Source organism: Myotis daubentonii, chromosome 7, assembly GCF_963259705.1.
Source record: "Myotis daubentonii chromosome 7, mMyoDau2.1, whole genome shotgun sequence".
NCBI lineage: Eukaryota > Metazoa > Chordata > Mammalia > Chiroptera > Vespertilionidae > Myotis > Myotis daubentonii.
In genome coordinates this window covers 20,356,398-20,370,946 of record NC_081846.1, presented here as the reverse complement: position 1 = coordinate 20,370,946, position 14,549 = coordinate 20,356,398, and the positions used below count along the sequence as shown (strand labels likewise).

The following is a 14,549-nucleotide window of genomic DNA, read 5'->3' as shown; positions in this document are numbered from 1 at the left end:
GCAGCTCCTGCATTGAGCGTCTGCCCCTTGGTAGTCAGTGTGTATCATAGCCAACCTTGTTTCGCTGTCAGGTCAATTTGCATATTACACTTTTTTATATATATATATACACTAGAGGCCCGTGCATGAATACGTGCATGAGTAGGGTCCCTTGGCCTGGCCAGCAATTGGGGCCGATCAGGGCCATCTCTCCCAGTCTGGGGGAGGGACCGTGGGAGGTTGGCTGTGGGAGTATACTGATCACCACAGGGCAGCTCCTGTGTCAAGTATCTTCCCCCTGGTGGTCAGTGCATGTCATAGTGACCTGTTAACCAGTCTTAACAGTCGCTTAGGCTTTTATATAGAGAGATAGAACAGCCACCATAGTTACTCTTTTTCTGCAAATTGTTGCTCTCAAAGCAGTTTGGGAGAAACTCAGAAACAAAGTGAGCACATTTTATTTATATTTTATTTTGTTTTCATTTCAATTGTTTACATCTCTGCAAAAGTGAAACTGAGGAAACAACCCACAAGCTCGGTTGCCTGCCACCATGAAAGCCAATACTCATGAGATAGGTACAGTAAATAAGGAAAGAGGTTTATTCAGGTGCCAGCAACCTGAGAATATGGTGGACTCTTGTCCTTAAAAACAATCGTAGCATCTCAGTGCAGGAAGGGGTTTTTATAAGAAGGGAAAGGAAAACAGAACAAAAAGATTAAGGGGAGGAGTTTGAAAAGTTTTTTACGCGCAGACCAGCATAGTCCATTCCGTTAAGAATCTTAAAACTGGTCAAGTGATGGTCTGGGTGCATCATCCTGGTTTTACAATTGAAGATCAGCAAATATTCTGGAGCTGGAATCCCTGAAGGTCAGAGTCATCCCTCATTGTATGCCAGCAGACATCCTCAGTTTTATTGCAGCATTAGCATTCCTTACACCCAAAATAGGCTGTTCCAGTGTAATGAGAACTTGGCCAGAGGAGAAAGCACATATACTTTGATTTGTTACAGAATACATAACTTTAATCACTAGGTTGGTGATATTAAATCATGGCTACAAAAGCACCAATGAGCACCAAGTTTATCTTAAAAAAATGTTGAACAGAATTTTGTTTTTGTCAAACTAATAATAGTTATTTAAAAGGTGGGTGTTGCCCTGACTAGGTGGCTCAGTTGGTTGGAGGTTCAAAAGATTGCAGGTTTAATTCCAAGTCAGAGCACATACCTAGGTTGTGGGTTCAATTCTAGTTGGGGCACGTACAAGAGGTGGCAGATGGATGTTTTTCTCTCATATCGATGTTTCTCTCTCTGCCTTCTTCTGTCTCTAAAGTCAATAAAAATATCCTCGGGTGAAGATTAAATAATCATAATAATAATTGTGGGATATCTTCTGAAGGTGGATTTCAGCACCATACGTTAAACAAATGTCCCTGGCCTTCTGTGGGAGATCATGCCCAACCAGTCTGGTTTGCTTCACAGAAGTTCTTTCAACTTCTTCCTGAGACATGGATAAGAAACAAGTACCAGCTATTCTTGTAAGGCCCAAAACCTCCAAAAACTTCTTGATCTGTGATGATTCAATTAAAAAAAAATTAGAAATACACCTTCAAGAATGAATTTGGTTTTAAGTTTAAAATCAATCTAGATTAATCTGCTTTATACTCCCTGGTGACCAGGAAGACAGTCTTCCAGCTCAACAAAGATTGTGTTTGTTGTTAAACTCCAGAAAGGTATGAGTGAGTGAGGCTCTGAGTGAGGTTTTTCCAAACAACAGAAAAATAACTATATCTTCTTCCTGCTTAGGGCTACCAATCCCTGTTGGGGGAGGGTTGAGGGAAGGCAGTGGGGAATGACAGATGCAATCCCTCCCTGCACAGTCTTTAATCTTAGAATAAATTAAATATTACCACCCAGTCCCACCTTCACTACCAGGAAAAAAGGTACATTACTGTTATACAGTTGTACTCAACTGTTTACTCTTTGCTTCTAAAAAGAACCCTGAAACCACATGACATTAGTCATTTAATTGCAAAGTACAAGATACTAATATCTATATATAACTTATACATAGTATATATAGCTAGTATCTATATATAAAATCTCTAAGATTTAGGCCTAAATAAATAAATAAATAAATAAATAAAACTATATTAGCAGTTTGGCATCTGAAAATATTTAAATAATTATTGATATTCTTACTTGCCAATCAAAATAGCCATTCTTCTTTATTCCTCTTAAATTTGCATAACCCCCATATTTAGCCTAGCATATAACTGTGAAAAGACTATGTTTTGCAGCCTATTTTGCTTGTTAGATCATGTGATGAAGGTCTAGCCAATGAGATATAAGAAGTATTGAGTGAGACTTTGGGAAGCCTCCTTGAGCACAGAAAATATGCTTTTCTTTGCCCCTTCCTCTATTCTGCCAGAAACATGGATGAAATGGCTGCAGATGTCGTCAGCACGGGGGTGTGGAAGATAAATGTTATGAGGGTCATATTTCACCAACGGTAGGGGAATAAAAGAAGCCTGGATCCAAGTAACTCTATCAGGTCACCTGATGGTCTGCCTCCTGACTTCTTCTATAGAAGAAAGAAGTAAACTTCTATCTTGTTTAAACCACTCATATTTTGGGATATCAATTATATGCAGCTAAATAAAACTCTAAGTGATGCATACAAATCTTTACATTCTGCTATACTGTGGTAAACCTGCTTCCTAAATGTTTCACTCAACCCCTATTATTTTATTGGTCCCCCAGAGCCTCCTTATTCTCCCTGTCACACTTACTCACATATTCCCCTGAGTTCCAAGCACCAGTAACACCTTCAAGCACCAGAACTGACATAAAACTGAGCTCCTTGTCCCAGATGAATGGTCATTTTAGGACAGGAGATGAAGAAGAGTTTGTCCATTGTATGGCCAACTTTTGTATAAATTGCTTTTTTGTTCCCTGCTCTCCTAGAATCATCAAAATAGTAGGGCAGATCAGTGTGGGCTAGACTTTTCCGGAAGCACTGTGAGGGGAGGGAAATTGGAAGATGATATACAGGCTACAGGGACCAGAAGAGGAAATAAGGTGTTCGAAGTTTAGACAGTGGAAGTTTCTACTTCCTGGGTGGGGTCCTTGTTGGAGAGATTGCCTGAAATATTATCATATTCAAGCAACTCCACAATGCTGTAGGGAGAACAGTCCTCCAGACCCAGCTTGCTGCAGAGCCAGCCGCAGAAGCCTTTCTCCATGTCCCGGGCAGCTTGCCACCATGCTCCCCAGGACCACGAGAGCTGAACCACAGCAGCATAGAGGCCCAGGGAAGAGGCCATGGCCATGATGAGCACTGGGTAGAAGAGAATGAGGCAGGGGCAACATGAGATCTTATGCCAGAAGGTCCTCTCCTCATTGTACACAAGGAAGATGTTGTACCAAGTGATAGTGCCATAGTAGAAAGAGACAACAAAGGAGAGGATAAAAACCACAGGCAGGCAGACCAGTGTCCAGAGGACCACATGGGGCCCACGGTCTGCCGACATCTGGCAGACCTTTCTGCCTTCAGGGGTTGTTTCTTTCAATGACTCTTTAGGCTTGGTCAATTCCTGCAGCTCCTTTTCTGTCAAAGTGACATGGATGTCCACCATCTGGCCCTTTTTCTTCCCTCGTGTGATGGTCCCAGTTAATGTGACATAGCGGCTGTCCAAAGGCATGTTCCACATACCTGCAAGGCATAAAAGAGGTGAAGTCAAGATCAGAAGAGTGGACATTTCATCACAGTGTTGTCCCCTGAGGCTGTGGCTGATGACAACAGTGTCTACTTTTTAAAAAAATGTTTTATTGATTTTAGAGAGATGGGGAGGGAGAGGAAGAGAGAGAGAAACATTGATGTGGGAGAGAAACATTAATCAGTTGCCTCCCGTATGTGCCCTGAGCAGGGATGGATCCCACAGTCTAGGTATGTGCCCCAATCGGGAATCGAACCAGCAACCTCCCGGTGCACGGGACAATGCTCCAACCAACCAACTGAGCCATACCGGCCAGGGCTAGTGTCCAGGTTATAGCATCTGTTATGGCACTGAAGACAGTGATTCAATGGTGGACTGAATTGTTTTTCATGTTCCTTCTCCACTTTCTGGGCCTCAATCTTGACACAATCTCTGTGATTGGAAGAGTGTGAGGAACTTACTACAGACACCACTTTATAGTGTTCTTATTTCCAGCTTACAAGTACTGTGAAAATATTGCTTATTAGTATCAACTACTATGCTTCTCTGAGAGGGGGCCTCCTCACAAGCCTGTGGACATCCCAGCCCTTGTGTCTAAGTTCTGTTCACACACACACACACACACCACATACATACATACCACACACACATACATACAACACCACTACCACCACCACCAACAACAACCAAACAGCCATCCTTTGGCCACTCTGGAAGTGAGGTTGAAGACACTGAAATAGGGAAGTCCGTGGTCCTCGGTATGTGAAATGTATTCTACAAATGAAGGAGGCGGGCACAGTACAAGCTTTAGGTTGGCATGTCCCCAACATCCTGTTTGACTCCTTTCTGGTCAGGGCACATGCCCAGGTTGTGGGCTCAATCTCTGGTAGCGGGTGTGCAAGAGGCAGCTGATCGATGTTCCACTCTCACATCAATGTTGCTCTATCTCCCTCTCCCTTCCTCTCTCTAAACATCAATCAAAAAATATTTTTAAAAAATCCTTTATTGACTTCCCCTTAAACGTACAATAAATCCTTAACTCTTTACTATGACCTGCAAGGCCCAATGTGATCTGACCCTGCAGACCTTTCTGACCTCTCACCATTCCTTGTTCTCTATACTCACTAACAGAAAATACTCTATTCCAGAAACAAGCAATGGTGTTCCCACCTTGGGGTCTTTGCCTTTGCTGTTCTCCCTCCTCTAAAAGCTCTGCCCAAGATCTTTTCATTGCTGGTTCCTTCATGTCATTCAGATCAGCTCAAACCTCACATCCTCAGAGAGCCCTTGCACATCCATGCAACCTCTCTCCCCAGTTACTCATATTCCCATCACCGTGATTTATTGTCTTGGAAACTTGAACCACTACCTGAATAATCTTTTATTTGCTCACTTGCTCACGGTCTGTCTTCCTTCCATTAGAAGGTCAACTGCATGAGAGCAAGGATGTTGCTTGTTCACCGTGGGTATATGTTTAGAGATGAATCCATCTACACAAATAGATCTACCTCATCCATTTGTTGCTACACAGTGATGCTCAATACAGGCATTCCACAACTTCATTAGCAGCAACAAATATTCTTACACATGCTTCCTTATGCACATGGGCATAAATTGCATGGGGTGGATACTGAGAATTTCCAGGATATAGGAATGCATATTTTAAATTTAATAAAAATTGACAATTTTCCCTACAAAGTGATTAAAGCGATTCCACTTCCACTTGAGGTGTATGAGCGTATGTACACTTCCTCACATTGATGTTATTGATTTTATCCGATTTTTTGCCATCCTAAATGTGAGGGAATACTATAACTCACTGTTGTTATAACTTGCATTTTCCTGATTATTATGAAAGCCAACTATTATTGTTTCTTTATCTTACATGTATTAAGCGATTAGCACAGTATGCTTGTATTACTAAATTTTGTGTATAAATTAGTCTCTTTCATTACACTAGAAATTCCAAAAGGGCGAGATCTCCTCCATATTACCTAGAAGAGAACATAATAAGTAATCAATATTGTCAATTCATTAAATGAAGACTGCAAGTTTGTGAGAAGAAATGTATCAACAAGAAGAAATAGGTCAGTGATCAAATGCCTGTCTGTTTTCTGGAGGATCCTCATTTGGTTTCCTTCCCATGGCTTTAAGCAAGTGGCCCCAGAGAGACTTACCATCATCGGCAGGATAGTCTAGGAAGTCGGCTCCTTCCTCCTCTTTAGGCTGGTCTCCACCTTCTGATTCCCCAGGCTCCTCATCCACTTTCTCACTCTCTGACCGGTAGATGATAATAGATTCTGGGCGGGACTCCTTCCTCTTCTTTTTCCTGTGACCCATTGTGGATTCCCCATCCAGGGCCAAGGCAGCTGCCACGGCCTTCCTCAGAGAGCCATGGTGTGGGCTTGGAAGCTGGCCCTGACTTTCCACTGGTGCCAACTCTTCCATTCTAGTCCTCACGTCTGGTTATTCCTTGTGAAGAGTCCAACTTGCTTGGGCAAATTTACAATCCACACATCCCAGAGCTTCTTCCTGGATGGGGCTATGCAAAGATAGCCCAATGATGAGTGCAACTTGAAAGATAGGAAAGCAGAGCCATCAACAGGGGTGAGCTGAAAAGGAATTTGGGAAATGATCCTCAACTTGGCAAGTCTTCACCTCCTTTTACGTCTCATAACACTTTATTTCACTTTACTTCTCATAACATGTTATTTCTGCATTTAAACAAGAATTTAAATCTATTTTTATTGATTTCAGAGAGAAAGGAAGAGGGAAAGATAGAAACATCAATGATGAGAATCATCCATCACCTGCCTCCTGCAGACCCCCTACAGGGAATTGAGCCGGCAACCTAGGCATGTGACCTGACCAGGAATTGAACCTTCTGATTCATTGGTCGATGCTCAACCACTGAGCCACACTGGCTGGGCTACTAGTATTTCTGCATTTTTGAGTGCTGCAGAAATACTTTCACAAGACTGGATTGTAGTGAACAAAATTTTATATGTTGCAATGATGTTTGTTATTTACAAAAGCATATATTATGTACTAGTAAACCCATCAATCTAGACAAGTATAAGGAAATTGGGTGAGGAAGCCTTACAGACAAATGGGAGTTAAGAACCTTTCTTACTCCTTGGAGATTCAGGTGGCTGCAACATTGGTTGCAATGCTCCAGGCTTCTGGCTATCAAGTCATACATTACAAGCATACTCAAATGGATGAATGCAACTTTCAGTGAGGCACCCAAAGATGGCACAACTTCACCAACCACATATACGCTACTGTTCTACAGAGCACACCTCTTTCCTGGCTTCTTGTTGGCCCAAGATCCCAGAAAGTTCCTGGGATCTGCCTTACCACATGCTGGAAAACCAGTGGAGAGGATGCACACTTTTCACTCTTAACAGTCTTCCTTCTTCCTCTTTTGTTTGTTTGCTTACAAGGTAAAGAGAGTTTGTGGGTGGATTGTAAAATTTTAGAAATCAGGGACAGTCTTACACTTCCTCATGTCCAGTGGAAAGACCCCAGGACTCATGTAGTAGATACTTAGGGCATACTTGTTGACCTCATAGGACAGAGGAGAAGAGAAAATATCTACTTAAAAATAAGATAAGAGAAACTGTTAAGAGAGAAAGGCTTAATTATCTCCCCATTTTTATACGCTTTATTATGCTGTTAGTGTTTTATCTGGGAACCAGCTTCTGAACACTTATCCTTCCTTTTAGATTCCATAAAATGGAGGGTAAAAAGAATTTGCTCAGTTTCTAAGACTTTCATCTATAGAATTAAGAGGAGAGAAAGGACTGCTCTTTTCCCTGGAAGTTGGGCTTCACCCGTCCTCCACCTCCATTCCCAGTCTGAAGATGGTCAGTGAATGTGATGCTGTACAGTGTGACCTTCAATAAATCATTAGCTCTGGATTCTCAGTCACCCTAGGGCAGCGGTTCTCAACCTGTGGGTCGCGACCCCTTTGGGGGTCAAACGACCCTTTCACAGGGGTCGCTTAAGACCATCGCAAAACACACATATAATTACATATTGTTTTTGTGATTAATCACTATTCTTTAATTATGTTCAATTTGTAACAATGAAATTGGGGGTCACCACAACATGAGGAACTGTATTAAAGGGTCATGGCATTAGGAAGGTTGAGAACCACTGTCCTAGGGGGTAAATAGGTTTTAAAGAACATGCTCAGACTCTAAAACTCATGCTTAAAATAACTGGTTTTAAGCATTCTTGAAGGCAACTTTCCATAATTTTTAACTTCATCTACCACTTTTCCCATACCCATTGTTATACCACTTTGGTCTACTAGCCATCATCTCTTATCTATGGTTCTAAAACATGTTCCTTATCTTCTGGCTTCTACTCCTGCTGTCTTCCAATCAATTCTCCACTCAGTAGTTAGAAAGATCTTCTGAAAGCATTAATACAATCACCATCAACTTCACATAAAGCTTAAAACCCTCCAGGTACTCTCCACTGTTATAAGAAGAAATCCACATGGCCTACGGACCTGCATGACCCAGCCTTTTCCAGTCCTGCTTCTCTATGCTCTACCACTTTTTTCATCTATGCCTCCAATGCTTGATCACACTGGCTGCCCATTATTCTTCAAGAGCACCAACTGTTTTCCCTCTTGAAGTCTTTTTAAAAAATATATATTTTGATTGATTTCAGAGAGGAAAGGAGAGGGAGAGAGAGATAGAAACATCAATGATGAGAGAGAATCATTGATCAGCTGCTTCCTGCATACCCCACACTGGGGATCAAGCCTGCAACCTGGGCATGTGCCCTGACCAGCAATTGAACTGTGACCTCCTGGTTCTTAGGCTGATGCTCAAACACTGAGCCACACCAGCGGGCCCTCTTGAAGTCTTCTTAAATGCTATCTACCACAGGGCTGGTATGCTGCGCCACCCCGGGCCCTTTACATGGCCATAGCCTTTATATCCCCCACAGCTTTCCTGACACCAAACCTAAAATAGGCCCCCTGCTCTGCCTTTCATTATTCCTTTTCATTATAGCCTATTTCTTGTATAAGACATCAACATTTGTAATTAAGTCTTATTTGTTATTTTACTTGTTTGTTGTCTATCTCCTCTACTAGACTATAAGCTCATACAATTAGGCCAACAAGTAGGTTTTCAACAAAATATTTTAAGTAACTGTATTAATAATTTGGGGGTTGGGGGGATGACATGGTAGCAATTAAGGATTAGCCTGATTTTGTCAAAGACCAAGATTAAGGAAAAGTTTAAGAAAGAGACATTAATAAGCTCTTTTATGCCTAATAAGCTCAATTATGGTACAATTGTTAAGTGCTACATCTATATCTATTTTCTTCTTTAATAATGGAGGATTTTAGCTGATCACATGACTTCTCTGGTAAAGATAATATTTCCCCCCCCCCCAAAAAAAGATAATATTTCCCAGCATTCCTCAAAGATAAGTGTGATCATGACTAATCTTTGGCCAATGGGATGTGAGTAAATGTGATATGTGCAACTTCCACATCTGCACCTCTCCTCTTTTCACTTTCTTGAGGGCTGGAATGGGAACTTGGTGAGTCATCTTCAACCATACAGACAAGGGAAAACCTGTAGGGATGGCAGAGGAATGAGGAAGAAGGATTAAAAGCCACCCTCTTCCTCTGGAATATGAGAAAAATGCCACACAGAAATCTTAACCAATACACTGGGATTGCCCACGGTTATTTTATGTCCCAACCCCTCTGCTGTGCTCCAAGTTATCAGCCCTGGGGCATAAGCAGATTTTGATATCCATCTCAGATCATAAAATGGCATCACCCATTTTATGGTTCAAGCAGTTTTGATTCTTCTGGGTGGGCCATGAATTCTGAATCTCAGCAGGCCAATACAAAGGATATTACATTGATGCTGGCTTAAGCCCCACCAGGAATCCACTAGAGAGCTCAATACACTGTATGATACTGTTATGGAATGAATATTTGAATCCCTCTAAAATTCATATGTTAAAATTTTAACCTCCAATGTGATGGTATTAGGAAGTGGAGTCATTGGGCGGTGATTAGGTTATCAGGGTGCACCACTCATGAATGAAATTAGTGCCCTTATGAAAGAGACTCCGGAGAATTTTCTTGCTCTTTCTGTCATGTGAGGTCAGAGCAAGAAGCTGGACACCTATGAACCAGGAAGATGTCTATTAACCAGGCTCTCACCAGACAATGGATATGCCAATACCTTGATCTTGGACTCTCAACCTTCAGACTATGAGAAAAAAAAATTTCTTTAAGCTATCCGTACTTTTATTATAGCAGCCTGCACAGATTGAGACAGAGACTATTCTCTGCTTGTAATGAGCTGGCCAACAGTGCTTTCACGAAGAAATGCAGGTCCATTTGGCATGGGTTGCCTGAAATTTCATTTGAAAAATCCTGACTTTAATTGTTGCAATTAGTTCAAATTTGTAGGGAGCGGCTATAGCAGTGGTTCTCAACCTTCCTAATGCCGCGACCCTTTAATACAGTTCCTCATGTTGTGGTGACCCCCAACCATAATAAAATTATTTTTGTTGCTACTTCATAGCTGTAATTTTGCTACTGTTATGAATCATAATGTAAATATCTGATATGCAGGATGTATTTTCATGGTTACAAATTGAACATAATTAAAGCATAGCGATTAATCACAAAAACAATATGTAATTATATATTCAATATGTGTTTTATGATGGTCTTAGGCAACCCCTGTGAAAGGGTCGTTCGACCCCCAAAGGGTCGCGACCCACAGGTTGAGAACCACTGAGCTATAGGGTTAAGCCTCTGACTGACTGGTTGGCAAGCCATAAACAAGTCCCAGTTTAGAGGGCACAGCCCTCTTAGCATAATTAGGCTTGACCTTATGGTGCTCCCTAGGTCTTATCTGGGTAGCTAATGGGCTGTGGGAGGTGCAGCAAGTGCTGCCAAAATGAGTGAAACTCACAAGAACATTGTAACTATGGCGACCACTACCTTATTTACCTCTGGCTATAAAATAAAGGCTCAGCTTGCTATCTGGGTCTCTCTCTGTGGCCTTAGCCAGGCACAGGAGATCCACCTAGATCCAGCTTATTCTCTTTGTCTGTCTTTTCTACATCCTTTGCCGTGCCCCCTCAGGCTCACTGAACGCTTGGCTGTGCTGGCACAGCACACAAACTTAAATAAATTGCCAAGGGGACAACCAAGCAAAACAAAACACAAATGGGCTGTCACTTTGTCACCTCTGGCTTATAACACTTCCAAATCAGTGTGGCCTGCTCCAATGGTTTAAGATCAATTCGGAGTTAACTTTTTGCACTTTGACCCATCTGGACACATCTCCTTCTTTCAGAGAACTTGAACTGGGGATGGGTGGGTGGGCTAGCTTCATTTTCAAGTTAATTTATCATTACAGTGAACTGTCTTGCTCCAGCCTGCTATTCTTTCAATTCTTCTCATTTGTGTATGTGTCACCCAAAGGCCACATATTACCTGTCTGGGGTGGCCAGACTCTCCCAATAGCATCTTGATTCACCACCTTTAGATATACTAGGCAAACCGGGAAATAAATCTTATCATTTTACCACTAAAAATTACCATTAGCCTCTCTCAGGGAGATAGTCTCACCAATGTAAAAATGAAAGGGAATTTGGCTTAGAGGGTGTCAAGTGACCGGAACGCTGATGGAACAGCAGCCTCCAATCAGTTGCTGTGAATTGGCCGTGAGCACAGTATAGCCTGTTCCTTTGTGGTCCCATGATAGTATTTCTCTTGTCATTGCCAACCTACCTGGTTCTGAAAGGTTCTCACACGGAGACAGGTTCATTACTGAGGGAGGATCTGACCATCTACAGAGGAAACCGTTCCTGGCAGCAAAGGTAGTTGGTTACAAGGAGCTGAAGTGTGTTCTTATTGTAAGATCTGATCTTCACTATCTGACCTTTTGTTTGCTTACTGTCTTACCTCTCATGGCACATGTAGCCTTTCTACCTCCCATTCCTGCTCCAAACATGCATACATGCTAGAATATAACTCTACCAAGGCAGGGACACCTAAATGTCTTGTCCTCTGTACTGTAGAGAACAGTCCTTGGCACATGGCAGGTGCTCAGTAAATATTGGCTGAATGTTGTGAATTGGTTAAGAGTTTTATTTATGTACGTCGGGCTCTTATTTCAAGGTGGGATGGAGCTAGAGGCCTCATTGACATTCCTTCTGCGTGGAGTCTGTGAGTCTGAATGTTGAGAATCCCACAGGGCCCTGTCAGTCTGAGACAGCAGCTGCTTTGCAGAAGGGGGAAAGTGAAGTTACCATGCAGATGGGGCGGGGGAGGGGTGGTGAGCTGGGTGAGGAAGAATCTCAGAAGATGAAGGGAGTCAGTGCTAATGGGGTTTGACAGGGTGGGAGTGTGGAAGGGTCAGGGCCTTGACGATGCCTTTGACCCCAGGACAAAGCGGGTAGTGATGCAGAGTGCAGGGAAGGGCGGCACTTGATTCACTAGAGGAGCAGTCAGTGCAGCATGGCGTGGCTGCCCTGAGGTGAGGTGGCTCCATCAGGGGCCAGAGTTGAAATCGGGGAAACAAAAAGCCTCTGAGCGGCAGGACTACTGCTGGGCCGTCAGGGATTAGAGTCCAGAGGTCCTCAAACTTTTTAAACAGGGGGCCAGTTCACTGTCCCTCACATTCCACACATGTGCACTGCGGGCCCGGGACGAGTCGGCTGCTAAGCAGGACAGGCAGCGGCGGCAAAAACACCCGGCGGGCCGGATAAATGTTTTCGGCGGGCCGCATGTGGCCCCAGGGGTCCTCAAACCCTGGCAAGGTCAGAGGCAGAGGAGACATGCCTCTTTATTTTTAACAAAAGACTCTCAAAGAGACCCCATCTCTCTTCACCACGGGCTCTCTTTGGACTGTGGAAAACAACTTTCTGATTGTTCATGCTGCAACTTCCTTGCTGCTCAGGACTGGCTCCTGTCATCCTCGGCAGTCAACACTGGCTTGAAGCCAGTCCAGCCAGCTTTTCACTGGAGGACCACAGAGCCTCTCTCTCAGTCCACTCTGCCACCACACAGGGGCTGTGGTGCAGCCAGGTGCACACTGACCTGCCCATGCAGAGCTCCATGAAGCCATAGGTGCAACCCAGTCACAAACCACACAAAATTATCATATATCTCTCTATATAAAAGGCCAATATGCAAAGTGTCCCCGTGGGAGTCCGACCTGGAGACCAGGAGTTCGATCACTCCCTATGATGCGTGTTGACCATCAGGGGCAGTGCAGAATGAAGGAAGGCCCTGGCCGACAGCCGGAAGGCCCCCTCAGCCCTGATTGCCAGCCAGGCATAGGGACCCTACCTGTGCATGAATTTTGTGCACTGGGCCTCTAGTATCTTCATAAAATTATTCTTAAAAGAAACTTCAAGTGTTCCTTGTGAAGAAAGAAAGCCTGGAATTTTCTGGAATAAAAGAAATTCCTCAGAACCAAGTCAATATTTCTCTTCCTGTTAAAAAAATTTATTTTGTTGTTGGGATTAAAGCACCAGGAATTAATTTTTCTGCAATAAAACTTTGAACTTTACTATATAAATTTAATTCTTTGTTGTGGAGGTGACAGTGTCATTCTTAAAAATTTGGTCGTAATCACATACCTGACTTAATAGTAGATGTGATTCCTAGGTAAACTCTCTAGCAAATGGAAAGAGGAAGAGCTTTCTTCCCTTTGGTAATGAGTGTAGATTGGAATCTGTCAGCAACAAAGATTGAGGGGCAAGTGTGTCTTAAAGGAGGTGGGAGAAGGCAGGGGATGGAGGAAGAGGAAGGAAGATGTCTGATTGCACTCAATCATTTCCAGTTTGCTTTGTGAAAAGGTGCTGGGCCCAACCAAGGAATAATGGTATTTGTTTGCTTTTACATGCTTTTAATGCCCAGCAGAGGAAAATACAGCACTCTGATAACAGACTTAGAAATAGCATCCTGCCTGGATTGTTAAGACCACAGCACCTGGCACAAACCCTTGGATCTGCCAACACCTTAGGCAAAGTCTCACCGGGCCAGTCCAGGTGTGATCTCACTCTGGTGGGTTGGCTGAACCATGCCAGATGAACAATAAGAAGGAGAATCTGAATAATGAATCCCTAGGACTGGGCACCCAAACACGAATGAGAAATTTCCCCCATCCTCAGCAGGCTCGCTCCCCTGCATAAGGAATGAGCTGGAGGATAGGTTCTCAAACACACACCTACAGACCCTTTCTTGCAGCAAGCATGCACCCTTCAAGGACTCATGGGTTTACGCTGAAACGGATCAGATCTCGAATCTGGTAAAGGTTGCTTCTTCCTTTCATTCCTGAGGGGGAGATGAGGTGGAGATGGGCTCGAGTTAATTTTTAAATCATTTCCTTGCGTCTGCGGATAACTGCACCTCCCCGCACCGCTACTACCCTCCCCGGGGTCCCTTCTGGAGGATGAAAGGATCTGGAAGCGATTTCTTCCCCTCAGCTGGGCCAGCCCCTTCTCTTCCCAGCCAGCCGCACACAGCATCTGGGGCCACGCCGCAGCCTCTCTTTGCCCAGATGCCCTGGAGATTTAATTTTAATTAACCATGAGAGCTATAGCACTGAGGATTGCATTTTTCAAAATACAGCACACTCCCGCCTTTTGTCTGCTTCCCTTCTGCCATCCACCCCCAACACCTCCCATGGCATCGAAATAAAAAACAAACAAACAAACACAAGCGAGATGTCTCACCTACACCTGCCAGGGGCAGAGACGGGCAGAGGACGCGGCGCTCGGGAAGCCGCCGCCTGGGAGCGGTCTTTCCGCAGCTGCGGCAGCGGGCGGGGCGGGGCGGGGC

At 43.6% G+C, this 14,549-nt stretch overlaps 1 protein-coding gene across 2 annotated transcripts; it reads right to left on the bottom strand.

The window, feature by feature from the left end:
• Positions 1 to 430: 430 nt before the first annotated feature.
• TMEM169 (transmembrane protein 169) lies at positions 431 to 14,540 on the bottom strand. Of its 2 annotated transcripts, XM_059703072.1 has the most exons (4): positions 14,444 to 14,540; positions 13,936 to 14,042; positions 5,872 to 6,306; positions 431 to 3,690 (listed from the first exon to the last, which is right to left on the bottom strand). In XM_059703072.1, the coding sequence occupies exons 3-4, from the start codon at positions 6,140 to 6,142 to the stop codon at positions 3,068 to 3,070; spliced, it is 894 nt and encodes a 297-aa protein (XP_059559055.1). In that variant the 5' UTR covers positions 6,143 to 6,306; positions 13,936 to 14,042; positions 14,444 to 14,540; the 3' UTR covers positions 431 to 3,067. The 2 variants fall into 2 exon arrangements, with proteins under 2 accessions (XP_059559055.1, XP_059559057.1); XM_059703074.1 differs by lacking the exon at positions 13,936 to 14,042 and having other exon boundaries at positions 14,444 to 14,518.
• Between the last annotated feature and the right edge of the window lie 9 nt (positions 14,541 to 14,549).